Source organism: Neofelis nebulosa, chromosome 13 (genome assembly GCF_028018385.1).
Source record: "Neofelis nebulosa isolate mNeoNeb1 chromosome 13, mNeoNeb1.pri, whole genome shotgun sequence".
Lineage (NCBI taxonomy): Eukaryota > Metazoa > Chordata > Mammalia > Carnivora > Felidae > Neofelis > Neofelis nebulosa.
Window position 1 is genome coordinate 75405279 of NC_080794.1, and position 27131 is coordinate 75432409.

The following is a 27131-nucleotide window of genomic DNA, read 5'->3' on the forward strand; positions in this document are numbered from 1 at the left end:
CCTTTGACCCAGCATCCCACTCATAAGGCAGGTTACTTCTGCCTCTGAACCAGTGGCTGAGGCCAAGGCTGGGATCCAGAGAGTGTCTGCTATCTAAGAATCATGTGCACCCCAGGGATAATTAGGAGGCAGTGGGAGGGTAGGAAGGCTTCAAGGCCCAGATGAGGTGCCACCTTCTCCACAAGATCTCCCTTTTGGTCTCATCATCTTCCATCTTTGGAAGAATAGCTCCTTTCTCTGAATTCCCATGACTCTTGATCTCCGTTGCTCTGACACCATTCACCACTTCATATTCATCATTTTGGATTCCTCCTGGATCATCTCCACTTGACTCTCCACTATTTTCCACTCTTTTCTGCTCTGTTCTGCACCTCAGCAGATGGGCTATTTCTCTTTTGTAACCCACTCCCATCAGATTTTCTATTCTACACCGCGGCATGAAAATAGCTCTTGCCAAGATCGTGCCCTCCATCTTGCCAAATCCAGTGACCAGTTCTCATTTCTCCCCTTGCTCACCCTCTTGGCAGCAAGTGACGTAGGGGACCCCTCTCTCCGCTCAAAGCATTTGCTTCCACTCCCAGATACCACATGGTTTTGTGTTGTCATATACTTCTCTGACTGTTCTTTTCTACTCTCTTTTGCTGGCATCTCCCCCATCCTACCCCACCCCCACCCACCTCTGCTCTCTCCACGAGGGCCGTGGTTTTGACTGTGGCCACGTTCCCCTTCCTACAACCACTGCTCCCATGTTCGTGGCACCTCACCCACAGCTATTACTCTCATCAGAATCTGGAAACACTGCCCCCTCTCTTCTTATCCCCACAGACCTGGAGGTGGTAAAGGTTTCCCACTATTGCTAGACACTGAATGCTTCATCATGCCTTGCTGGGTCTCTTAATGCAGCCAACACCTCTGTAGACCGTCCCTTCAGTAACTCTCTTCCATAAATCCTTGGAGTGTGCTCTTCCCTGGTAGGACTGACTAGCACTCTGCTTGTTTCCTTATGTCACTTATCTCCCATATTAGCTTATAAGGTCACTAAGAACAAAGTCTGTGTTTAATTCTTCTTTTATCCCCAGGAGTGCTTGCTATCCAATTGGTACCAATAAATGCTGAAATAAAGCGTTCTTTCTTATTAACTGCTTTCAGCTTAAACAGGAAGTGAAAGCAATAAAAGCATTTAAACACACACACACACACACACACACACACACACACACCTCCCAGGACAAAAGGCAGAAGAATGAAATCATGCTAAATTCTGATGTTATGAGTTTTTGCCTGATTTTTCAAATTCATGATGTATTCGAAATCCATATGGATCTCCAGGCCCAGAAATTAAAGAGAGTTACTTCTATTACAATAGAAATTGAAGTACAGGGGCACCTGGGTGGCTCAGTTGGTTAAGTGTCCAGCTTTGGCTCAGGTCATGGTGTTATGGTTCATGAGTTTGAGCCCCACTCAGAGCCTGGAACCTGCTTCAGATTCTGTGTCTCCCTCTCTCTCTGCCCCTCCCCTGCTCTCACTCTGCCTCTGTCTCTCGAAAATGAGTACACATAGAAAGAAACTTTTTTAAGAAATGAAATTGAAGTACCAATAAACTGAGAAGCAGGGAAGCCCCATTGCTGACCAGCAGGGGGATCTAGGAAACACTGGGTGCTGGGATTTGCTTCACACCCTATGCTGAGATGGGCTTTGGGAAAGAAGCTCTATGGGGGGTGCCCACCTTTGGGGGTCTCCTTCCTACTTTGCTTGTCTCTCTCTCTTCCTATTATGAACTACATTGCCACTCTTTCCCTACCAACCCTGATCCCATTGCTCCAGTGCCAACCAGGTGGGTAGTATAAGGATTCAGGGCAATAAGGGGAAAGGAAAGGAAGGAAAAAGAAACCCCCATCTTCCCTCCTCTGGCCCTAGTGGTGGTCTTACTAGCTGTCTCCCTCACCTACAATCTTTGGGCCATTCTCTATCACCTATTGTAGATCCCCTAGTCCCCAGAAACTGGACCTAAATATTCTTTTGAAATAAAGAGGATTCTGACTACAATCTTCTATGGATTCCAGGGTCCTCCTTTGACATGTGTGTCTGCTATTGCTTTTACAAACGAATCCAAGTATAAAAATTGACACTGTTGTGTATATATGTTGGGAGAGATGAGTGGAAATGATTACATTTATTCTGTTTCTCATATTTCAAAAATCTTTAGAGAGTTTCCAAAAGGATAAACTGAATGTCCATGGGGATGACCAAACACCCTTGCCTCTCAGTTCCTTGCCTTCCTCATTACCAATGACCTTTTGTCTACACTATCACAAAGCCACCCACTCTCTGCAACTGCTCTATTTTTAAGATAATCAGTCAATCATTCTGTCTCCAAGCAGCACTTCCTACCTTTCCAGCCAACTGGTTCCATCTTTCTTCAAGTTCATCAATGCTTCCTCCCTAGGAGTCCCCTTCTAGTCTCTTTCCTCCGTATGTCCCTCTGATACCATGGTTCATCATTTGGGGCAGTCTTTCACAAATATCTTAACTTCCTTTGCTCCTTCATCTATCTGTGATATCTCCCTGGCATAAAAAAAAAAAACAAAAAACAAACAAAAAAAAAAACATTAACTTGAAACAACGCTTACTCCCCAACTCCCCCATTCTTCTCCTGAATAGCCAAATGCCACTAGAGAAAACCATACATCTGTCAGACAGGTCTCTTGGCAAATTCAAGATCACCCATCTCAAGAGGCTCTCAACTCTCCCAGCATCAAGAAATACTTGTAGAGTGGGGAAATATCCACGGAAGGTGCTCTGGGAATTCTGAAATGAATGGACTGCCTGCAGGTAGAGAAACAAAGAGACAAAGCTAATAGATGAGGGCAGAAGGGAACCAAATGGGAAGAGTAATTTGGAAGCAAAAGGAAGAGAGGATTTCAACAAGGCTTGACTGCCATTCCCTCTTGTGAGTAAAACTCTTATTTTTAAGACTTATTGGGTGGCTGTACAAGACAGCCTATCTAGTTCCACCCTGTTGATGACAACTCTCTTATAGATGAAGAAGCAGATCATCCTGGAGATTGTTGGTGTGTGCCACTGTGCTGGAGAAGGCAGGCTTTCGTTTCCTCATCTGGCACAAAGGAATCCTTCCTACTTTCCCCAGGAGGACGTTGGGAGGAAATGGATTGGTGGGAAGCAAAAGGATTATTTCAGTAGTAATGACTGCAGGAGGTCAAGGCAAGGCTGAGGTTGTTCTCAATAAGAATCATTGTGACTAAAGACAACGGCTAGTGGGAATTTTTTTTCTTTGTTTGCTTTTACTTTTTGATGCCAGACAGCTGGAATGCCAAGAGCAGTTCTGTGCCAAGCCACAAAAAGACTGAAAGCCCAGGACTTCCCCTCGGACAATAGCTTCCCTTTTAGCTTCAGGCAAGAGTAAAATCTGTCCTAAGATAGTTTAGGAACTTCCTGTTGGTTCACATTTCAAGCAGCTTGTATTTAATTTTCACCTTGCCACTCAGAGCTCAGAGTGAACAGGAGACCCAGGGACAGGGTACTTTGCTGAGAACTGACCAGCGACCGGCTGGCTGCCTGTAAGTACTGTTTGGTTTGAATGTTTTAGGTTCTCGAGGCTTCTGGTAGTCTGAAATATTAACTGAGCAAAACTGCTGTTATGGGCTCTTGGTTCATAACTTTCTTGGATTGGATAGTCAGAAGGAAATAGGACCTCTTGATATCACATTCATCAAATCCCAGGTGACATTAAAATGAACAGGTTATAGACAATGATAGTGGGTGTAGATTCTTTTGAACGGGATCAAAGAGATAAATCTGAAAGGCTTTTTTGTTCTGGGATAATGACAAGAAATGCAACCAGAACTACAAAAAGGTTTAATTATTTTATTTTATTTTATTTTATTTTATTTTATTTTACTTGAGAGAGAGAGAGAGAGAGAGTGCACAAGCAGGGGGAAGGGGCAGAGGGAGAGAGAGAGAGAATCTCAAGCAGGCTCCGTGCCCAACAGAGAGCTTGATCTCACCACCCTGGGATCATGGCCTGAGCTGAAATCAAGAGTTGGACACTCAGCCAACTGAGCCACCCAGGTGCCCCAATTCTCCTTTTTTAAATAGAAAAAGAAGCAAAGTGGTTCAGACAGCAACTCTCAAGTTAGAATTCTGGGTCTGTTTCTTTTTAATTATGAGATCAAAGGCAAATTGCTTAGTCTCTCTGATAACAGTTTCTCTATCTGTAAAATGGGTATCGTACCATTATAAAACTAGTATAAGCTTTATAGTATTATATATAAAAACATGTGAAATCTATGTGTTTTATATATAAAAATACGTATGAAATTGAATGCAATTTCATATTTAGTGTATAATTTTGTTTATATAACATAAGCTTAGGCTTATTTTGCTTATGTGAGCAAAATTTATATTATAGGTTTCATATATATAATGGATTTCACATATGTATACATATACTGGTTTTAATATATATAATATGAAATATATTGTGTATGAAATCCAGTATTTATATACATATACACTCGAATCTTGAACAACATGGGGGTTAGAGGTGATGACCCCCCATGCAGTTAAAAATCCACATATAACTTTTGACTCCCCCCAAACTTAACCACAAATAGCCTACTATTAACCAAAAGCCTTACTGATAACATAAAAAGTCAGTTAACACATATTTGAGTGTTATATGTTATTATATATAATACGCAAAATATGTATCAAGGGCCCTTTGCTTCCCTCCCATTTTACCGGCACTGCCCGGGCACTGAAGTGCTCAATGCTTTCTTCTGTTTTGAAAGTCTTACTAATTCAAGGTAAGAATTGATCACCGACACATCCCTGGTTTCGAAGATCTCACCTGCCCTAAGGCCCTTTACCCTGTAGGATCCCCCTTCTCTCACGGCCCCACGTTGGTCAAGGGATCACCAGCATAGCTGCCCAGGACAGAGCTCCACCTCTCAGAGTCAGTTTCACCACATGGACCTCAGTCCCCAGAGTCAGGCAGACACCTGTGGCAGTTGAAGAACAGGGTCCCTGCTCTTCGGTTTTCCCCTGGAGAAAGCAAGTTCCTGGCATGGAGAAGCACTTATCTTATGCTTCCTCTTGGCTAGAAATGCTTTCTCAGCTGCATTTGGTCCATAGCATCCTGCCTTCTGCCCTGTTCTTGTCTCTTCTCCTCCGCGCTGCTTCCCCCATGGACTTTGTTGTCAGAGTCACTTATGGAGCAGGAGCAGAGAAGGCCCAGGGAACATGGTCCCTTCAGTCATGCTAGCAACCCCTCCACAGACCTGTCCACTTGGTGAGCACAAGCAGCTTGGATATATCCTTGTAACTGTGGCTACTATCAGCCTTGGGAACAGAATGGAAAGTGGGGGGCTGATAACCCATCTCAGCAGCATTCCTGGGCACCATCCTGACACTGGATGTTTGAGTGGTTAATCAGTGAAGCACGCTGTTGTTTGAGGACTAACCGACATTTATTTAACTCTTCCTTTTGACAGAGGAGAACAGACAGCCATAATGGAACCCAAACCTCAGAAGAGTCCAGGTACCCAAGGAATATACTCTCTTAAGGAAAAACTTTATTGAAAATGACAAACAATTCTCATCAAGCTACCCAGGATACAGGAGATAGTTTTAGTGAGGATAATGGGTGGCATTCTGGGACAATGATTCATGGTATGGATAGTGTAGTAGAAGCTGCTGTGTTCAGCTAATTATTGTGTAAGTGCTCACCCATCTAGAAATTTGACATTTTTTGACTTTCATTAACCAGATGTTCCATCTGTTGCTTGGAGATGGTGCTGAAACAAACTATAGCCCAGAAGAGACTGAAGAATATTTCATAATTTAATAGGAAGTTCTCCCTTGGAGAAACTGCCTAAATTGTTATTATAGGGGTAGCTCGAGGTGTATTATTCAAAGGTCCTTGTTCATGTCTACACAGTTCATTGCAGGTGGCTAGTTAGAAAAGCTGATTTAGGATGAAACAGTTTAGAAATCAAATGATCAAAGCACCTATCATTAGTAAGTCACTGTGCTTCATATTATAGAGGATATACAGAGTAAGTAATAGAGTCATTGCTCTCAATGAGTTTATAAATGTTGTTGGGAAGTTAAGATAAGCACATGTGAGTAACTGTGCTGAGAAGCTAAGATAAGCACAAACAATCGGGATATGATAGGAATCATGAAAGTGAGTGTGAAACATTATGGGAATATGAAAAAGAAAGGGCATACAAGTAGTTTTGGGAATCTGGAGAGGTTTTATGAGAAGGCATTTAGACCCTAAAAGTGGTATAGGGTTTTAAGAGAGATTGGTAAAGAGCACATCTCGGCAGAGAGGGATGGCATGAACAAAGCAATGAGTGGATTAGAGGCAGGATGTATCAGAGGGCAATGTGGATATAAAGTAGGACAGTGGAAAGAGAGTAAAGGATCAGGCTGTGGAAATATGGCACTATATTGTACCAGACCTTGACCTCATTAGACCACCAATCCTTGAACAAGAGAATGGCATCATTAGATTTGCATTTTAGACTAGTCCTATTTTTTGAAATAGCCTTTTTCCTTTAATGTTTATTATTTATTTATTTATTTTGAGAGAGAGAGAGAGAGGAGGGTGGGGAGGGGCAGAGGGAGAGGGAGAGAGATGATCCCAAGCAGGCTTCACACTTTCAGTACAGAGCCCAACTTGGGGCTCGACCTCAAGAACCATGAGATCATGACTTAAGCCAAAATCAGGAGTCGGATGCTTAATTGACAGAGCCATTCAGACACCCCTGAAATAGCTGTGTACAGTAAAAATGACATACAAGAAATTGCACACATTTAAAATGTACAATTTGTTAAGTTTTGATATGTGTATATGCCTTGGAAACCATTACGACAATCAAGATAATCTTCATCACTCCCAAAAGTTTTCTGTTACTGATTTTCAGTTTGATTCCATTATGTTCTGAACATATACTTTGTAAACCTTGGATCCTTTCAGATTTATTGAGACTGGTTTTATGGCCCAGAACATGATCTGTCTTGGAAAATGTTGCATGTGCCCTTGACAAAGGTGTGCACTGTGCTGTTGTTGAGTGTTCTATAAATATCAATCAGGTCAAGTTTGTTATTGATAGTGTTGTTCAAGTCCACTAAATCTTTATGATTTTCTGCTTATTTTTTCTATCAGTTATGGAGAGAGGGGTACTGAAATCCCTGACTATAATTGTGGATTTCTCTATTTCTCTGTGCAGTTCTAGCAGTTTTTGCCTCAAGTATGTTGAAAGTCTTTTATTAGGCACATAATTGTGTAGGATTATTATGTCCTTTTGGTTAATTGACCCCTTTATCATTATAAAAAGACATTTATCCCTGGTAATACTATTTTGCTATGCAATCTGATCTTACTATAGCCAGTCCAGCTTTGTTTTGACTGCTGTTGGCATGGTATATCCTTTTCCTGACCTTTTACTTATAACCTATTTGTGTCTTTGTATTTGTTTTTTTAATGTTTATTTATTTATTTATTTTGAGAGAGAGAGAGAGAACGTGCACAAGCAGGGAGGGGCACAGAGAGAGAGATAGAGAGAATCCCAAGCAGTGTCTGTACTGTCAACACACAGCTCAGATGTGGGGCTCGAGTCCACTCCCATGAAGCATGAGATCTCGACCTGAGCCAAAATCAAGATTCAGACATTTAACCAACTGAGCCACCCAGGCACCCCATGTGTCTTTATATTTAAAATGTGTTTCTTGTGAGTACCATGCAGTTGGGTCTTGCTTTCTTACCCAATCTGACAGTCACACCCTTTTAATTGAATTTTTTAGACCATTTACACTTAATGTGAATATTGATATGACTGGGTTTGAGTCTATCATAGCATTGTTTTCTATTTGTCTCATTTTTTCTTTGTTCACCTTTTCCCTCTTTTTCATTGTTTTTTGAATTAATTGAGTATTTTTATGATACTATTTATCTCCTTTCTTGGCTTATTAATTGTAACTGTTTTGTTATTTTAGTGATCCCACTAGGGCATATAGTATATATCTTTAATGTATCACAGTCTATCTTACTACAAATGATATTATACCAAATCACATATAATATAAGAATTTTATAAAAGTATACTTCCATTTTCCCCTCCTGGGCTTAATGCCTTTTACTTGATGAAATTGCATTTTACTTACACATTATGTTATAATCTTCACAGTATGTTGTTAGTATTTTGTTTGAACAGTCGGTTGAATTTTTAAATGTTCTAATCAATACAAAAACAAAATTCGTATATTTACCTTTGCAGTTATCATTCAGCATTGTTCATTCATTCATATAAATTCAGATTTGCATCTGGTATCATTTCTTTCCACCCAGAGGGCTTCCTTTAAGCTTTCTTATAGTATAGGCCTCCTGTTTATGGATCTCTTTAGCTTTTGTAATATCTGAAAAATGTCTTGAAATTGCCTTTATTTTTTTTTTAAATTTTTTAAACATTTTATTTTATTTTTTGAGAGACAAAGAGAGACAGCATGAGCAGGGGAGGAGCAGAGAGAGAGGGAGACACAGAATCCGAAGCAGGCTCCAGGCTCTGAGCTGTCAGCACAGAGCCCAATGCGGGGCTCAAACCCACAAACGTGAGATCATGACCTGAGCTGAAGTAGGACACTCAATTGACTGAGCCACCCAGGTGCCCTGAAATTGCTTTTATTTTTCAAAGATATTTTTGCTGCATATAGAATTCTAGAATGATAGTGTTTTTCTTTCAGTACTTTAAATATCTGCTCCACTGTTTTTTTGCTCACATTATTTCTGATGAGAAATCTAATGTCTTTTGCATGTTTTTTTTTTCCTTCTGCATACATACTTTCCTTCCTTCTGGCTGATTTTAAGGTTATTTTCTTTATCACTAGTTTTGAACAATTTGATCACAACATGCCTTAGTAGAGTTTTTTTCATGTACCTTGTGTTTAGGGTTCCTGACCTGCTTGGATCTCTGGGTTTATCGTTTTCTTTAAATTTATACACTTTTTAGCATTATTTCTTTAAATATGTTTTCTGTATCCCTACCCACTTAGGGATTTCATTACTTGTATAGTAGGTCACTTGAAATTGTCCCACAGTGAGGCACCTGCGTGGCTCAGTGGGTTAAGCATTTGACTCTTGATTTCGGTTCAGGTCGTGATCTCACAGATGGTGGGATCGAGTCCCGCATCAGGTTGTGCATTGACAGCATGGAACCTGCTTGGGATTTTCTCTCTCTCTCTGTCTCTCTCTCTCCCCCTCTCCCTCTGCCCCTCCCCCGCTCACTCATAAGAATGCAGTCTCTCTCTCTCAAAAGAAATAAAGTTAAAAAGATAAAGAAATTGTCCCACTGTGCATTGGTGCTCTTTTAACATTTTTCTTTATTCTTTTTTCTCTCTGCATCTGTGTTGATAGTTTCTCTTTGTCTTCATGTGCACTAATCTGCTGTTACTCCTATTCAGTGTGTTTGTTTGTTTGTTTCTGAGACATTGTGGTTTTCATCTTTTGAAGTTCACTTTAGATCTTTTTTATGTCATCTGTATCTCTACCTAACTCCTGGAATATATTAAATACAGTAAGAATAACTGTTTTTACAACTTTCTCTGCTAATTCGAATGTCTGTGTCAGTTCTAGGCCCATTTCGATAATGTTCCTAATTATGGGTCATGGTTTCCTGCCTTTTTGCATATTTGGTAGTCTTCGACTGGTTGCCAGACATCGAAATTTTTACCTTGCTGGGTGCTGCCTATTTTTGTATTTCTACAAATCTTGAGCTTTATTCTGGGATGCAGTTAAGTTTTTTGGAAACAATTTGATCCTTTTAAGACCTGCTTTTAGGGCACCTGGGTGGCTCAGTCGGTTAAGCATCTGACTCTTAATTTCGGCTCAGGTCATAATCTCACGGTTCATGAGTCCGAGCCCCATGTCCAGCTCTGCGCTGGCAGCTTGAAGCCTGCTTGGGATTCTCTGTCTCCCTCTCTCTCTCTCTGCCCCTCCCCTTCTCGTGCATGCACACTCTCTCTCCCTCCCTCTCTCTCTCAAAAATAAATAAATAAACTTTTTTTTTTTTTTAAAGGCTAGCTTTTATGATTTGTCAGGTGGATCTGGAACAGTCCTCAACCCAAAGATGATTATTCCATACTCTTGAATTCTTAAGAACCTTATGCATGTTTCTGTGATTCTTTCCGTGTGCAGCTCTTTCCTCTTTGGCACTCTGTCCCTGTGAACTCTAGTGCCTTAATTTCCCCCGAAGCCTTAGCTCTGTCTCCTCAACTCAGGAATTCACCCAATTCCACCTCAGTTCCCCTTTCCTGTGCTATAGCCTGGAAACTCTCTCAAGGGAGTGGTAGGGCCCACCTTGTTTGTTTCCCATCTCATAGGGATCAGTGACTTTATTGCCCATGCCAAGGGTCTTGAAAACCACTATTGTATATATTTTGTCTGGTAAACCCAGTCCCTGTTATTCCATCCTTGCCCAAAGTACTGAATCAGTCAGATTTGGTGTTTACTCTCAGGGATATGTCAAGGATGGATTTGAAAATGTCAAGACTGGAATTAGGGCGTCAAACTGGACACTACAATGTACAGTGAAAAACCTATGAAGGTCTTGAATGCATATGAATTTGAATACATTGAAACATATGAAGGTCTTGAAGGCAGCAGTGGTGGGAACAGAACAATCAGGATAGATCCCAGAGGTGTTTGGGAAGTGAAAGTGAGCATGATTTAATCATCGAGTGGCCATAAGACTGATGGAAGGGTGACGGTTAAGGGGATTCAGAGGGTTCTAGGTGGGGAGGCTGGACAGGTGTTGGTAACACCACTTCATAAAAGGCACCTGGGGATAGAGTGATGTGAGAAAGAAGTTTATGGGAAATCCAGGTGAAGATGTTTAGGGGCAAAAATTGCATATACAGGGGTAAAAATACTGAAAATTTGTCCCATCAGTTTCCCACAGACTAGATTTTGCTGAAGACATCTCTGGCATGGTGTTTACCATATTTCTGTTTTCTGTATTTCCTACAAACTGGATCTAAAGGATGGGTGAGATCGTTCCACTGGTTTTTGTTGTTGTTGTTGTTGTTGTTTGGCAAAGCTAATTAGTGGGTGGTCCTGTCCATTGGTTTTAAAATCAAACCCACTATATTGGCCTACAGCCTTCCAGGCCCAACTGAACTTGTCTCTAGCCTCATCTTAGACCACTCTTAGAGTCCTCACTGGCTCATTATATTCCAGCCACTCAGTGCTCCTGTTCTCTTCCTGGAACACCTCTCCCCTTTCCTGTCCCTGGGCCTTTGACTATGCTACTTCCTCTGCCTACCTGGCTCTTTGCACGCTTGGTTCCTTCTCATCCTCATAAAGGTTTCCCCTGACTCCTCTTCCTCAAGGGGCCTCCCTGCCTGGCTATTCCGTCTCATCACCCTGGTCATGCTCTCCAATGCACGTATCACAACCGTCACTTACCTTGCTTGTTTTCGTTTCTTGTTTATCACCCACCTTCCACACGTGATAGGAAGCTCCATGAAGGCAGGGAATACAAGCAGAAGCCAGGTGGCATGAAAAGACCTCATCATTAAGTGTTTCTAGTAGCTCACTTTTAAGCCCAGAATCCTACTATAGACAAAAACCCCAGTACCCTTATTAACAATCAGTGTCATCATGGCCAGAGTTTTTCTGTCACCATACCCTCTGAGTTTGCTTGAATGGGGCAGTGTGGCAGACGCATAATATTTCTGGACTTCACATACCTTAACCAGTAAATTGGCTGAATACTGATGGCTTCAGTACCGATGGCTTCGTAAACTCAGATTAAGGTAGCCAAATTGTTTACTGGGTTATTTTCCTCAGCTTCAGTTCTGGAGAAAACAGCACCATTGCCATGGTCAACAAACACCGTCAGAGTTTTTGTGTCCTGGTAGTCGATGTGAATACTGGGGACAGACACCCTGGGACTGACAAACTGGGCTACGTACTCATAGATACTTACTTTACTTTAAGGTTCTGCTAATTGTACACGATGTTATTAGGGACTCCTAGGCCCAAATTTTTATAAAATACTGTATCTGTTGAACCTTTTAAATTTAATACAACCAAAGAGCACCTGTATTAGAGGCAGATGAGAGACTGGTTTATTCTGCAAACAATAAAGGCTAAAGTTTCCTCTGTTGTTGATAACAGCCCTACTGTGTGCCAGGCCCAGTACTGAGAGGTTTCCATGCATTAACTCCTTCAGTCCTCCCCACATATCTGTGTGGTCAGTACTATTGTCTCCATTTTACAGATAAGGAAGCAGGGAAAGTTAGGGATTCTAGGTGCTCTATCAATATTTGTTTAGTAAACAAATATGTGATTTTTGTCCATGGCCATACAATTTTAAAAAGGAGCCAGCCAAAACTTGTTTTTGCAATATTGCTTCATTCTGTTTTTCTTTTCCTTTTCCGTGTGTGTATGTGTGCATGTAAAGGGATGGAGGGTGGGGTGGGGAGCAGCCAGAGTTGCTACAGAGGAGGAGAAGGAAGCAAAGTGAGGACAGCTGCCTAGGAATTACTACATTCATGTAGTAATTTTGGCACAGTTGGAACAGCATCTGACTCTTAATCCTGGGGTCATGAGTTTGAGTCCTACGTTGGGTGTAGAGATTACTTAAATAAATAAGCCTTTTCTTTTAAGTTTACTTATTTTGAGAGAGACAAAGACAGTGCAAATCACGGAGGGGCTGAGAGAGAGAGTCCCAAGCAGGCTCCACACTGTCAGTGTAGAGCCTGACGCAGGGCTTGAACCCACGAAGCTGTGAGATCATGGGCTCAAACCCACGAAGCTGTGAGATCATGACCTGAACTGAAACCAAGAGTCAGACGCTTAACCGACTGAGCCACCCAGGCACCCCATTAAATCAATAAACTTTTAAAAGAAAATGTTAAAAAAAAAAAAGAGAAATACTAAATTCTAGCATAATGTCCCCATCAGTTGTGCTACCTAATCCTGATTCTGTTTTCACTTAATTAAAAAGCTCTACCTCTTTAGTAAAGACGGTCTTTTATAAAGCCATGGGCAAACTAGAACTATAGCCTGGAGGTGAAAGCAAAAAAACTTTAATAACATGACATTTTTCTAAATAATAAAAGTAGTACATATTTCTTGAAGACATTTTTGAAAATACAGGGGGCAAAAACCCTCTAAATTTCAATCCTTACGGAGAAGCAGTTAACATTTTGGAAACCTTTTGATGTAACCACCCTGCCACCTCATTTTCAAGAGCAGGTGTTTTTGGGGCGCCTGGGTGGCTCAGTCAGTTAAGCATCCAACTTCAGCTCAGGTCACGATCTCGCAGTCCGTGAGTTCAAGACCCGCGTCGGGCTCTGGGCTGATGGCTCAGAGCCTGGAGCCTGCTTCGGATTCTGTGTCTCCCTCTCTCTCTGCGCCTCCCCCGTTCATGCTCTGTTTCTCTCTGTCTCAAAAATAAATAAACGTTAAAAAAAAATTAAAAAAAAAAAAAAAGAGCAGGTGTTTTTGCTTCTGTTTACTAAGCCAAGGAGCAAGGCAGAATTATTCTGCTCCTGTGGCTGGTGCTCTGACAAGAATAGAGAAAAACCTTTGCTCACATCTGGAGAGCCAGTGGTGCGCCCCAGAAATGAGAACCCGACGTTAAGGAGCTTCTAAACGTCATCTGAAGGGAAGTCCTGGCTCTGGTCAAACAAGGATAATGCCCTCGGTCCTTTGGGCTCTTTGTTTTCCTGCTCTAGGATCGAAGTTCTTTTCCATAACTGAATAATTGGAAGACCTTTCCAGAGGGAAATAGCGTTTTCCAGCTGAACCAGTTCCTTCCCCAAATCTACAGGGAACAAACTGAGTCTGTTCACTTTCTTTTATTAGGCAAACAATTTACATTTTATTATGAAAATGAAGTCTGCAAACAAGATTACTTTATTAAATCACCACCTCCTCAGCTTTTCTTCTCTGCTGTAAGTATGCACCATGATCTAACGGGCCTCCCACTAGCTTCCTGAACATTTTTCAAACATTTTTCAAACACATTTCAAAATGAAAAAAATGTTTTCATTTTTCAGTCTTCTTGGAAAAAGCGGTTTTTCATTCTGTCAAAGAGTGGGGGAAGGAGACTTCACATCTCCTATTACAAAGACGAACATCGCCGAGGTTCCATTGAAATTGACCGGTGCGCATCCAGTCCGGAAAACGTGTATAACAACGAATACTAACACAGGGCATGAAAATTGAAATTTAAATCATTGACTGAAAGCACCAAAGCCTTCATGCTTACAATACTGGTTGCTGAAAAGAAGCTGAAATGAAGAATATCCTGAGTAAAACACAGCCACATACTTATTTCGCGTTGTATATACCAGTTCATAAATTATTCATTAATAAGCATTTAGTTACAAAAGACTTTGATTCGCTTAATTTACGGATGAGGGAGAGCAGATAAAATCATCATTTCATAAACCCAAGACGGGTTTTTAAAAAAGTATTGAGATTTGCTTTTTTTTTTTTTTTTTTGGCCTTCTCTTTAAGAAATTCGGTACAAAATGAAAATTAGGAAACATGATCGTTGGTAGGACAAAGAATTCAACAGAAGTAAGAATTTTTGAATTAACTGTGAGGCTGAACTAAGTATTTGCAATCAGTAATGAGCCAGATCTAAGCTTATTCTGTAACATTATTGGACAATTTCCAAGACATTGATCAAGCAGACCTAAATTTTACTCAGTTAGCATCTTAATATGAAACAGTCATTGTGTTTGAATCTGTGTAATACTTTGTGTCTACATCTAACAGAAACTCCAGTGTAGAAGTCGGCATAAGTAGCCATGAAAAATTGCAATCTGTATGTAAGATGTTCAAGTGCCACCCTGATGAGGTGATGTCCATCAGAACCCCTAACAGGGAATATTTCCTCATTGGCCATGACAGGTAAGTAGTAAGATAACCCAGCGTTTCCTGTGTGTGCGGTAAAAAGCAGACAAGCAGACAAAATATCTCAAACCAATAACCAATAAACAGACTTTGAACAGAAATCCACGGCCACCCCTGCAACACCATCATTAGTGTTCATTACTGGGCAGTGTTCATTATTTGTTAAAACATCTCAGAAAGTAACAGTATTCATTCCCTAGGGCTTCTATAACAAAGTACCACAAACTGAATGTCTTAGAACAACAGATACGCATTGCCTCACGTATGTTCTGGAGGCCCGGCATCTGAAATCAGGGTGTCACAGGGCCACGTTGCTTCTGAAGGCTCTAGGGAAGGTCTGTTCTAGGCCTTTCTCCTGGCTTCTGGTAGTTCCTTGGCTTCTGTCAGCAGAACTACAATGTTCACACAGCATTCTCCCTGTGAGCATGTCTCTGCATCCAAACTTTTTATAAGGACGCTTGTCATAATGAATTAGGAGGCCAGTATAACCTCCTCTTCACCGATGACATCTACAATAACCCAACCCGATTTCCAGATAAGGTCACATTCTGAGGTACTGGGGATTGACACTTCCAACAGATGAATTTTGAGGGGACGCCAGTCAACCCCATCCTCATCACCCCAGTTGCTTTTCACATAAAAGAACCCAATACACAAACATCTGTACAAGCTACATATGTTAGGGAGGGGCCATGTTCATCCCTGAAGAAGTCTTCGGTTTTTAAGGGGGGCTCCCGTTAGCAAAGGTGCCTAACGGATCCTTTGTAGATGATTGGCTGCTTGACAGAGAGGCCAAGGCCAGGGGAGGAAGCTGGGCAGAGGAGGCACAGAACGCTCACGCCGAAGTATGAAGGGCCTTGCTCTGCTGCAGATTAAGCCCAAGGCGAACAGCCTTCTTTTTCACATTGTCATGAAAGTCAATAGAAAAGTTGTGATTTATATAAATTCATTCAAACACAGGCTTCATAAACACACGCACCCCCCAAAGGGAGGCACACCTGGGTAGCTATTCAAAAAATGGTGCTGACGGGTTAAGGGGCTCGCTTATGAACACAAAAGAAATCAGTGTCGAGGCCAAAAGGTCCCAACCCTATGATCGCTACTGTTATTTTCGACTGTTCTTCCCATTTCTCTGAGCTTTCCTCGCAGAGGCGGCAGGAAGATTAATTCTAGTGTGCAAGTGTGGAGGTGGTGAGGAGCCAGTGGGTCATTGAAGCTACTTCGGGAAAAATCTTTATTTCCCTGGTACCTGCTCCCACTGCCTGTTCCAACCTTAATAAAAGAATCTTTTTCTGGTTCAAAAGGAGCACAGGTGCTATTGTTGCCACACGCCAACTGAAAAGTTTATTCCTATCAACAGGGAGAAGATTAAAGACTGGGTCTCCTTCATGTTATCATTTTGCTGGGACGTCAAAGCAGCACGCCAGAACACAGAGGTGACTCTACATTGCCGATAAAATAACAGGGCACCTGAACACAGCCTCTGTCACAAGGAAACAATGGTAGTTTTTGCTTTTCCTCCTGAGCAACTGGCACTAATACAAGGAAAAAATAAGTGAGAAAATGTACATCCTTGTTATTTTTGTGATGAACAATAGGGAAAAATACTTCCGTGTTTTGCAAGAGACCTAAAATGCAGACCCTTCGAATTTTCGTTATGGGGTCGGAGGAGTGAAACGCACTTTTTTAAGCGTAGCTAAGACTACAGCAGTTCCCATCATTGTTATTCAAGGTGCATAACAGCTACCTTTTTCAGTGAGTAAGTCTGGGCTGGTGTCTGTACAAAGGCTCTTCATATCTCTTGTGTTTTCAGTGGAATCTCTCTTTAATGTAAGGGCTAGTAGCTTTAGGTTTTTAATTTACTTCCCGAGAACCTTCGCTGATTTACACAAGTCCTTTATGAGGGTAGACCTTTATAAATGAAACTCAGTGTATAGGTATCATTTTGACATGTTTTCTCCAAGTTGTTCTGTGCCCACAGCAAGGGCAGAGGCCGTGGAGGAAGGAAAGCGAGGTGTGTCTATGGTAGACCCAAATGACCAGAGAATAGTGGCACAGGGTCAAAAAGACAGGTGGAGGGAAATTCAGGACATCGGAAGCCCAGGCTGAGAGTCCTCAAGGGCTTGGAAACAGGAGAGAGCTATGATCACCTTGTATCTTGGTGAGAGAAGGCTGGCTGGGGGGATAAATGTTAGCGGAAAAGAGTGAAGGCGGGAAGCCCAGCGACGAGGCTGTTGCTTCGGTCCAGGTAAGACATGGATTGTGCCCTGACTGCAATATTCCTCTTCCATAAGCAGGAGAAATTCTCCCTGGGTGGTAAAAGGCCTTCTTCAGACCCCAGTCCTCTCCTTGGTCCTTCCAGCGTGTCAGAGGCTGTCAGCCCCACCCCACCAAGAAATAGTCTTCCAGACATGGTAATCGGATTTCCATCTCTCTCTCTCTCTCTCTCTCTCTCTCTCTCTCTCGACGCCTTGCCTGGGAGTCTGCTGATGCTTCCAAAGTATTACCCATGTATTTGACACCTTCCTCTAAGCCTAACCCACCGTCATGATCTTAGCCTTAGTATTTATCCTATATTTAGTCTGTTTCTTATACCACAAATGAGCCTTCCTGCTTGCCCTGCCTACCTTGAAATGTATTCATTCATTTTGGGTGCGCCTCACCATGCATCTGGGTATGTTGGCCGGAGAACCCTCCAGCTAAACAGAAGCCTGGCTGGCAACCTTTTCCTTCCTTTCACACAAAGGGTGCGGATTACCTCTGTAAAAAAGATTCCCAACACACCACTCGGTCTCCTGCCATACCGTCTATATTTCTGGGGTAAAACCAAGGTTCTTATTCATCTTTTTCATTTACCCAGATCGATCTTGCTTCCTCTTAAGTGTGTGTGTGTGTGTGTGTGTGCGCACGCACGCGCGTGTGTGTGTGACTTCATTTCTAATGAAACCCATTTGAGGAAAAAAATACATCTGGCTCTTGAAAGTGATTTGTGATTGTGCTCTCAGCTCTCTTGGATTCAGTCTTCCCAACTTTGGATTAACGGACCGAGTGGTTGGGTTGTTTTTTTTTTTTAATCTCCTGCCGTGGATACCATTTCGTCCGTAAGAGATGTAACCATTGACTTTTCCTTCTCCCTGGGTGCCAAGCACATCTTAATATGGCATAACCTGCTGTTTTATCTAGTTGGGACCTCTCCAACTATGTTAAAAGCTTTCCTACCCCCTGCTTTTCGAAAGATAACGTTACTGGTCGTCTTGCCTTTTCACACTTTGCATTCGAATTCGGAGATTTTTCAGTCAGGTCCAGTTAAGAGTACCATCTACCTTGTTGGGTTTTGTGGTGGTGATGATGGTTGTCATTGTCGTTGTTGTGGGAACCGTTCTTCACCCCCAGCTCAGCACGGTCTGGCTTCATGATCTTGGCACTAGAAAAATGGACACCATTGAAAACATTTTGTTTTTAAAATCACTTCCCTTCAAGGACTTCCTAGAAAACATTCAAGTTCTTTTCAAAACCCTTGCTCACAGGCATTGTTCTTGGAAGAATTAAGTTGTACTTGTAACAATTTTCCTGCCATGCAAAGCAGCTGCTTTAGTAGAGGATCTTGTATCCACTGGGGAGGGAAGGTGGTAGTTGCTTAAACCTACATTACCTTGTAGACTGTAATTCATATGATCACATGACCAACACTAGCAAATTGCATTGCTATGGAAACAATAGAAGTGTGTGAGCAGAACACAAAAGAGGAATATTGAGCAGGAAGAGGAAAGGTGTGGTGCCCTGACCGTGGGCTGATTATCTTCCCAGGTGGCCCCAGGTGAAAACTAGTATATGGGAGTGGGGGGACTCAGTGGCAGACCTTAGCGCCTTGGAATATACCCTCCCCCACCACCCGCCCCTGAGAGAACTGCTTATTCTAAGTTACAGGTCCCAATGGGCTTGAATTTTTACCTCATCAAGGTGACCCAGACTCAAGAGGCAAGTTCAAGTTGTGTGGACTTCTGCATGTAACCTTGGGAAATTTTCCCATCTTCTCAACTTAATTAATCTAACATGGCTTCCCAGAAAGCATGTGGTTTAATTCTGTCTCTTGAAAAAAAAAAAAAAAAAAAAAAGAGAGAGAGAGAGAGAGGGAGAGAATAGAATTAATTGTCTTCCTCTCTTTATTCAGCATTTCATGGAAAACAATTCTCCAGGACTCAGACAAGCTCATCTGCCACATGATTTCTTGTCAGAGACTACTGAAGATACAGAAGAAGAGAGTCATTATATTAGTCCTCAAAGTATTCTTTTACAGGTAACCCCTTCCATCCACTAATCCTTCCTTCCTGGTACGGATATTTGCCGGGTCCCTGCCGCGTGCTGTTCCTGAGGCAGGAGGCTGGGCTCGGTGGTGAATCAGGCACAGGTGATGTGCTCAGGGTGCTGACCCTTGAAAAGAAGGAGGCCGTGACACAAGACAGAAAGGGCTCTGTGCCGAAGAGAGATGCTGATAAATGCCTGGAGTGCATGAGGGAAGGGAAGCGGGGAGGTGATTTCCAGACGGAAGGAAAAGGCCATTAAAAAATACTCCCCCCGCCAAAAGTAAGTACAAAACTATGCAGTGACAGTTCAGAGAAGGATGAGATTGCTGTTGGCTGAGGGGGTCAGAGGGGCCTGCGGGACCTCATAAGGCCCGAACACAGCTTCCTCAGGCCAGAGAGGAAAGGGGGGCTCCAGGTGACGCAAGTGGCCTGAAAGCTGGCTCTGGAAGAGCACCATTTGTAGGTGAGCAGCGGGAAGACCGGCTTGGCTGGAAGGAATTTTTCCAAATATGGGTTAATGATTCAACTGCCAGGCAGGCGATTAAAAGCCCTGAAAACTGGTTTTTGAGCAACCAGTCCCCCAAGTGCCTTAGTAGTGAGGGGCTAGCCGAGAGCCTCCCAAGGGCAATGTCTTTTCTAGGACTTCCGCAGCCCCTTGACGCAAGTTGGCTAGCCTGTGAGCACGGTGGCCTGAGGCCAGCTTTGACCCAGCCTGGTGACCGGTCTCTACAGCAGCACCAGTCGGGAGAAAGAGTTCATATCATTAAGTTGCCTAGTGACGAAACAGAAAAATAAATAGCAATTTAGTCCAATAAGACACCGTATCGGAAACACGGGGACTCCAGGAGGAGAAAACAGACTTTGAGTCAGTCAGAAGCTTTCCCAGTTCAGCCTCCTAGCATGAGCACCACTGCTCATCCGGCGGTGGATGTACTGACCCTTTGAGGGCCCAGAGCCATCACGTAAGGGATAAAAAGGTACCCGGTTATTGGTAGACTTGCATCCTTACACTTCGCTTATCCCTCTTGTCTGTAGTTGGATAGTCTTATTGCTTCCAATGATTCTGGTCAACCTGCTGAACCTGGTAGTCCAGAACAGTTCTCGGAGACAAATGAACATCACTACATGCCAATGAAATCCTGGTACGTAAAACTGTCATGTTCTTAAAATTGATTCCGGCTGATGTACTCTTATAGAACAACCACTGTTGATACAGTCATTCAAAAACATCACCATAGACCAAATTCAACACACTATTCCGCAATCTCAAAAAAAGAAGTGAGAATGCTTTTCTCAACCCACCGAAATGCTTTCACTACCCGTGTAGTGACCCCCTCGGGTCATTTTCTGTCTCCTGGGGAACTTATTTTCTATTCTGAATTGATGTCTCATCCTCACTTCTGTCCTTCAAGCCCTTCCAACGGAAAGGGTTATTTTGACTCCATATCCATTTTCAGAAGGGAAGTTTGTTGGATTTGATTCTAACTGTGGCTGTGATTCTGAGGGCTGGGCATACTTGAAGACCTTGTTAGTTTTCACATGGCTCCTAGCTACTGAAATCCGATTCACCCACCAAAGAAAGTTGTAAATAAACATGGTGACAAAGGGTATTGTATTAACTTCTGATTTTCTAGTTTTTTCAGAGAGACATCCCACAAGTCTGCTGATAGCAAAGAGGGATCCCAGGCCCTTCCAGAGATCCAGAACGGGGGGCTTCACTTGCAAGAACAAGGCTCACAAAGTGACTCTTGTCTTCCACCTGCCAATATGGAAGCACAGACCATGAATGACAAAAAGGGGTTGGCCTCACTTACTGTTGTGCAATTATCTATACTAATCAAGTAAAGTTCTATTTTCTAAAACTATGCGCCCTTAGAGCAACACAGCCTTCCTTTTTAACTCAGAATTCAAGTTTAAATGGTTCCTAAAAATCTTCAAGTTGGCCAACAGTCCGACTAGCTTCCCCTTCTTACCGATGTGGTGGCCAAGGACAATGAGTAACAGAGCTGGAAGCAAAGCAGTCCCCTGGGCTGTGGGTAGCATTTCCAAATATTTCTAAAAATTATCCCTTGGCTAGTCTTTTGGGCCCTGGAACTCTGGATCACGCTGACCTGGGTAGCATGTCACCCAACGTCCATGGTTAAAATTATGGGCGAGTTGCATGAGGTTTGGTTATAGAATAAGAGGGGAAGATTTAGGTTTTAAGTGATGTCAAGGGCATCTGATGAAATTGTTCTCAGTTTTAAGTCTTTCCAGTATATTCTTCTATGGAATCATTTCCAGTGGAGAAATAAGCAGACTGGTGTGATATATAATCAGTTTAGTCCATTTTTTGTTCTTTTCCCATTGTCTGCCATCCATTAACACATCCCAAGAGGGGTGCGGGAGGGCATTAATGAGTAACTTAAATTCATATTCTCCCAATGTCTTGGACAATTTTTAACTGGGAAATACCATCCTAGAGGTAGGAAGTAAAGTCTACTCGGAATGTCTGGCTCAGAGCTGCCTGAGGTGACTTTTATAAACATCTTATCTCGTAGTCACATCCCTGATGAAAGCCAAGTGGAGAAACTGAATGTGTTCCTTTCTCCTTCTGACGTCATAAATTATCTTAGTCTCATGGAAGCTGCAGGACGGATATGGTAGGTTGGAGATTTGAGGGCTCTTGATTATAAATGGGGTTGGGAGATAGGCAGACAACGATTATATCCTGAAACTGTATGTGGCAAAACCGATCAGACAGCTTGGACTGTTGAGTTGTTCTCACAAAAGATCTTTGGTTGAGGCAAAAATGAAGGTATTGCTGTGTAAGAGGATGAGCTGGGAAGTGGGTTGGTAGTGGAGTACCCAAAAGTCCAGTACCCATTTCTGATTTTTGGAAGGTAAAGAAGAGCCGGAAGGAATAGGTATGGTCCAAGGAAATCATTCCCAATCAATGAGCAATGACTGTTTGGTAAACGAATGAAGTAATGAAGTTAGTGAAGTCAACAAGAATCTAAGGTCTAAAACAAATGGTCACACCAAGGTCTGAGGCTTCGAGACACCTGTTGGTCTGGGACAGACACAAAAGAGAGAATCTTCTTAAAATCAGCACCGTTTAATTTGATTCTAAATTCTTTTAAAAACTTCATAGTTTATTCTGAAGGAAGATTACATTTTCACAAGGGGAGAAAGTCCTTTAATTTGTAAAAGGCTTATTCGTTCTATAAGAGGGCAGTAAACAACTCTTCCACTTTTCCAAATTTCCCACCATCTAAGAGGCTCACTAGAGAGTCACTAGATAGTCATTGTGTAATCATCATGTGCTCACTTGCAATAAGCACTTATTAAACGCCTTCTGTTTACTTGGAGTTATATGGGTCTAAAAATTTTTTTTTTGAAGGTAGCACTATACCTCGGGGTCTCATAGCCTGGTGAAAAAAAAACAGCCACATAAACAAGCAAACATAAAATGCACTGTACTTAAATACACAATAAATGGGTGCTCGCCTAGTGCAATAGAAGTCAGGGATGGGGGGTTAATTAAAGGAAGAGGAATGTAGGAGGGCCATTAGAGGTGGTATGATTACAGTTGGCTTTGGAGGGCAGGTCCAACAGCGGTGACAGACGAAAGAATATTCAAGCAGAAAATGCAGTTTGTCTACTTCAGACGGGGTGTAACATAGCTGAAGAAGCTGGTGATGGTAATGAGGGAACCCCAGTGTGTGTCCTGCGAGCACAGTCTCTCACTTGTGTTGAACGCCGTGTTCCATTGCAGTGTGGCTCAGTGGCAAGGCCCCCCGCACCTGGGATGTTTATTTTTTCACGGAGATCACATCTTGGCTGTGAATGACCTGATGCCCAAGGGCCTGGAGGAGGCTTCCTTGTTTCTCAGTCGGTCTGTCCAGAAGGAGGTGAGTCCTGCTGACCAGCTCTGGCCAAGAATAAGATCAAGGTCTTGGGTGGAGCCTGAACGGTTCATGTAAATGCATGCAAATAACAGACTGTGACTGTAGAACCCTTTCAAAATTCTTTCATATAAAGTGATATTTGGAGAGGGCTCCGGATTAAGAGACTGAGCATCGGGGTCCAGGACCTCGGATACACAGCATGATGTGGTGGAAAGAGTTTACAATGGAATCGCATTGGCTCAGGATTTGCATTGCATCACCTTAAGTCAATTTGTGCCTCATCTCTCTTTCCTGCAAAATTGGGGGTAAGGATAATACAAGTTGTTGGAGAATTAAATGTGATAATATGTGTAACATGCTTACACACGTGACTGGCACCTAGTAGGTACTCATAGAGTTATCTGTGCTTTTACTTCTCTGATTGGCTGGGGAACATTGGCCAGGTTCAGCTTTGCACACTTCAGTCCCCTCATCTCCGAAATTGACCTAGCTGTACCTTCCTCACTGAGTTATTGTAAGAAGTAAACAAAACATGCGAGCGTCTACAAACTATGTATGTTTTTAAAGGGCTAGCCATGGTTCTGCCTGTGCGTATAGTCTCCCTGTGGTAAATTCCCTCCCTGGCCTGTGTTTATTTCTTACATGACCTTGGGAAAATCACGTTCTTCTCTTGGCTTCAGCTTTTTCTCTCTACAGGAAGATAGTTGGTTTTCAAACTGTGCTTCTTGGGTCCCTAAGCGACAGGAACTTGAGGAAGAGGTAAAGAAGGGGACAATATGTAAGACTTCGATGAGAGCAATCTACGTTTATCATTTATGTTTTTTGGATGTTGGCTCTGTTAGCTCTCCTTGAAGAAACATTTCCTTGTCTTGAAATCCTAAAAACTGAGGTACCTGGGTGGCTCAGTTGGTTGGGCACCCGCCTCTTGATTTTGGCTCAGGTCATGATCCCAGGGTCGTGGGATCGAGCCCCATGTTGGGCTCTGCACTGGGCATGGAGCCTGTTTGAGATTCTATCTCTCTCTTCCTCTGCCCCTCTTCCCAGTCGCGCTCACTTTCTCTCTCTCTCTGCTCTAAAACAATCATAATAATAAGTAAAATTAAATTTTTAAAAACTCCTGAAAACTGCTGTGCTAAGTGATCTCTCGAATTTCTTCCAGCTCTGAAGGTTTCTGATTACATAGGTCTTATCTCTCCTGCCTGACACAATTACCCCATGCTATTCCCATTACCTCTATGGGAAAAGCAGCCAAGGATGAGTGAATTGCCAAAGACACATAAGTAGTCGTGGAGCAAGGACTCATTCTCATTCATTCACTCTCTCGCCATTTGTGAACATCTCCTTTAGTACTGAGCTAAGTCCTAGAGCTACAAAAATGGCCTCAGCCTAGGCTTGAGGAGCTCACATAGTATGGATCAAACAGCCATGTTGTGTGCTGGTTACAATAAGGTGCATGCCCTAGGATGTGGACAGAGGGCCAGTGAAGCAGAAAGAAAGGAGTAAATCTATCTGAGGAAGTCTAGGAAGGTGTCTCAGAGAAGGTAGTGTCTCGCTCGGGTTTTGAAGACCAGGTAGGAGTTTGTGTGGTGGAAGAGAAGTAGATTTCAGGGGCTCAGTCCAACAATCAGGTAATTCTAATATATTTCCATTGCCAAAAAGCCACCCTGAGGCCACGTGCCCTATACAATCTTCCGGATCCTTCCAAAAGTTACCAAAAGATACTCTGACCTCAAAGATCCAGGCATCAGCTCCAAAGCCAAAAAAGGACTTTTACCTGGATCCAGGAATTTCACCTGGGCAACGTTGGCTGCAGTATATCAAGACTGCCTTTCTGGACAGTGGAAAAGTGTATGTGGGAGGGGACAATAGCATTTCTCCTGGGCTGGGTCGGCCTGCCCCTTCCTATTGGAGAACAATTAGATGCTATGGAGAAACACGAGGTGCTCACCCAAATGGTTATCTGGAAGAAAAACCTTCTACTTTCCCACCCCACCATTCCTGACTATTGTTTATATTAAAATGAATGGCCAGTTCTTTTAAAAAATTCAAATAGCTGGTCCCCGGAAGGGAAGAGAATGTTGGAAGAGGGGAGATGTGGAACCACAGGAAGGGCAGGCCATTTGTTGTAGAGCATTCAGACCCATCAGATTTACTTTCCCTCCTGTTGGGCTACAGTTGAGAGACAAGGAGGTCGGCTTGGGGACAGGGTAGGGACAATGTGAGAGTTTGAAAGGAGGGGAGAAGAGGTGTGTGTAAAAAAAAAAAAGAAGAAGGAGAAGGAGATGCTAGATTACAGGGCAAACCCATCAAACTTCAATTTCCCCCTGATCTTGTCAGGGGCTGGTTTTGTCTGGTTTCATCTGGATCCTCTAGTTTCAAGAGGCTTTTACTTCCTGGTACAACTGGGCCCATCTGGGATCATCGGTGTTCTCTGGAATCTTCCCTAAAGGCTCAGGCCAGGGGCTGCCAGGGAATAAAAATCCATCTTCCACCTAAGTATACAGGTCACCCTGGCTTCCTCTGGCCCAGATGTTATGATTCATTGTAGGATTTTCTCCCAAACCAGTTTCCAACGGTGCTAATGAGGACAGACCAAGAGCAAACAACGAAGGAAAATCTTTCCTCGCTTCATTTCCTTCTTACTTGTGTTTTAGAAAATAAAACTCACCATCGGCCGGATCCCAAATTCAGAGAAATTCCATGCTGTCGGCTGTACGTGCCCCTTAAAATACAAAGGTGTTGTACCTTGTCGACTGGGTGAGTCTGGACTGGAGAAGACCCTGAAGAGGAGTCCAGCCATTAGAAAGGGTCAACACCAACGAACTGGAGAGTCACACGCCAGGACCCACTGCTGAGGAGCAAGGGTGGGCCCTAGACTCTGCTGGGGCCCTGCCTCTCCCTCTCACCGCCGTGTGAGATAACGCACATCAGCACTCCTCTCTGATTTTCCGTACCTACCCCTTAACGGTGGGGAAAACTATCACCTCTCTGGCTATTCATCAGGGATGCTGAGAGGGCCCAGGGGGATGATGACTGTGGAACGCAGAGAAAATGTAAGGCCTTGTTAGCTCAGACGTTGTCCCACACACCACAGAGATTGTTAAGTCCCTCATCTGAAATGCACTGTGTGTTCTCTGAGGTCATGGTCCGCACAATCCTTTCTTTGTTAGGGAACATACAATTGGAAACGCTCTTTCCAGGAAGGCAAGATTCCCGAGAGACGTGATACCATATCAGCCTTCCCGAACACCTCCCCCTATTCATCACACCCACCCATGGTCCAAAATGCTGAGGCAGGGTGGCCCCTTGGCTTCAATAATCATCTGGTTTTCTTAAAGACCCAGAAACTATTCTAGAAGTTGAAGCGGTTTTAGGTCGCATACAGCAAAGGTCTGTTTTCTCTACAAGTAATAAGGCAACAACTTAGCACTTCTACGTTTGAAAGGTCGTAACTGATTGGCGCATTAACCAATTGATCCTACAAGGCCAAAAACGTCAAATCTTTTTTCATAAGTAGGAAGACAAAGGCAGCGAAAGGACTAATCGGATCCAGGAACGTTGGAGCAAAAGGAGGCTTCAGAAAATATATCTTACTATGCTGTCATTTTTGTGCAGGAAGACGTCAAGGCCCCAAACGTTTAATACAAACAAACAAAACAGAAGCAGACTCATACATACAGCGAACAAAATGGTGGCTGCAGAGTGGAGGTGATGGGGGGGACAGGCAAAGTAGGTGAAGGAGATTAAGAGGTACAACCCTCCAGTTATAAAATAGGGAATGTGGGGCGCCTGGGTGGCTCAGTCGGTTAAGCGTCCGACTTCAACTCAGGTCACGATCTCGCGGTCCGTCAGTTCGAGCCCTGCGTCGGGCTCTGGGCTGATGGCTCAGAGCCTGGAGCCTGCTTCCAATTCTGTGTCTCCCTCTCTCTCTGCCCCTCCCCGGTTCATGCTCTGTCTCTCTCTGTCTCAAAAATAAATGAA

General features: G+C 43.0%; 1 protein-coding gene across 5 annotated transcripts in view; it reads left to right on the forward strand.

The window, feature by feature from the left end:
• PLEKHS1 (pleckstrin homology domain containing S1) overlaps nucleotides 1–26931 on the forward strand; it is a 31330-nt gene extending 4399 nt beyond the window's left edge. The window contains exons 1-14 of one of the 5 annotated variants that reach the window (XM_058697841.1): nucleotides 1354–2950; nucleotides 3041–3578; nucleotides 5514–5560; nucleotides 13898–13986; nucleotides 14092–14198; nucleotides 14819–14953; nucleotides 16317–16392; nucleotides 17251–17370; nucleotides 19128–19253; nucleotides 20296–20402; nucleotides 20895–21101; nucleotides 21801–21902; nucleotides 23018–23153; nucleotides 25805–26931. In XM_058697841.1, the coding sequence (XP_058553824.1) occupies nucleotides 5533–5560; nucleotides 13898–13986; nucleotides 14092–14198; nucleotides 14819–14953; nucleotides 16317–16392; nucleotides 17251–17370; nucleotides 19128–19253; nucleotides 20296–20402; nucleotides 20895–21101; nucleotides 21801–21902; nucleotides 23018–23153; nucleotides 25805–26005 (1434 nt within the window). In that variant the 5' untranslated portion in view covers nucleotides 1354–2950; nucleotides 3041–3578; nucleotides 5514–5532 and the 3' untranslated portion in view covers nucleotides 26006–26931. Of the gene's footprint in view, nucleotides 1–1353; nucleotides 2951–3040; nucleotides 3579–5513; nucleotides 5561–13897; nucleotides 13987–14091; nucleotides 14199–14818; nucleotides 14954–16316; nucleotides 16393–17250; nucleotides 17371–19127; nucleotides 19254–20295; nucleotides 20403–20894; nucleotides 21102–21800; nucleotides 21903–23017; nucleotides 23154–23283; nucleotides 23456–25804 lie in introns of those variants that run through there. The other 4 variants (XM_058697842.1, XM_058697839.1, XM_058697838.1 and 1 more) reach the window with 4 other exon arrangements.
• Nucleotides 26932–27131: the final 200 nt, after the last annotated feature.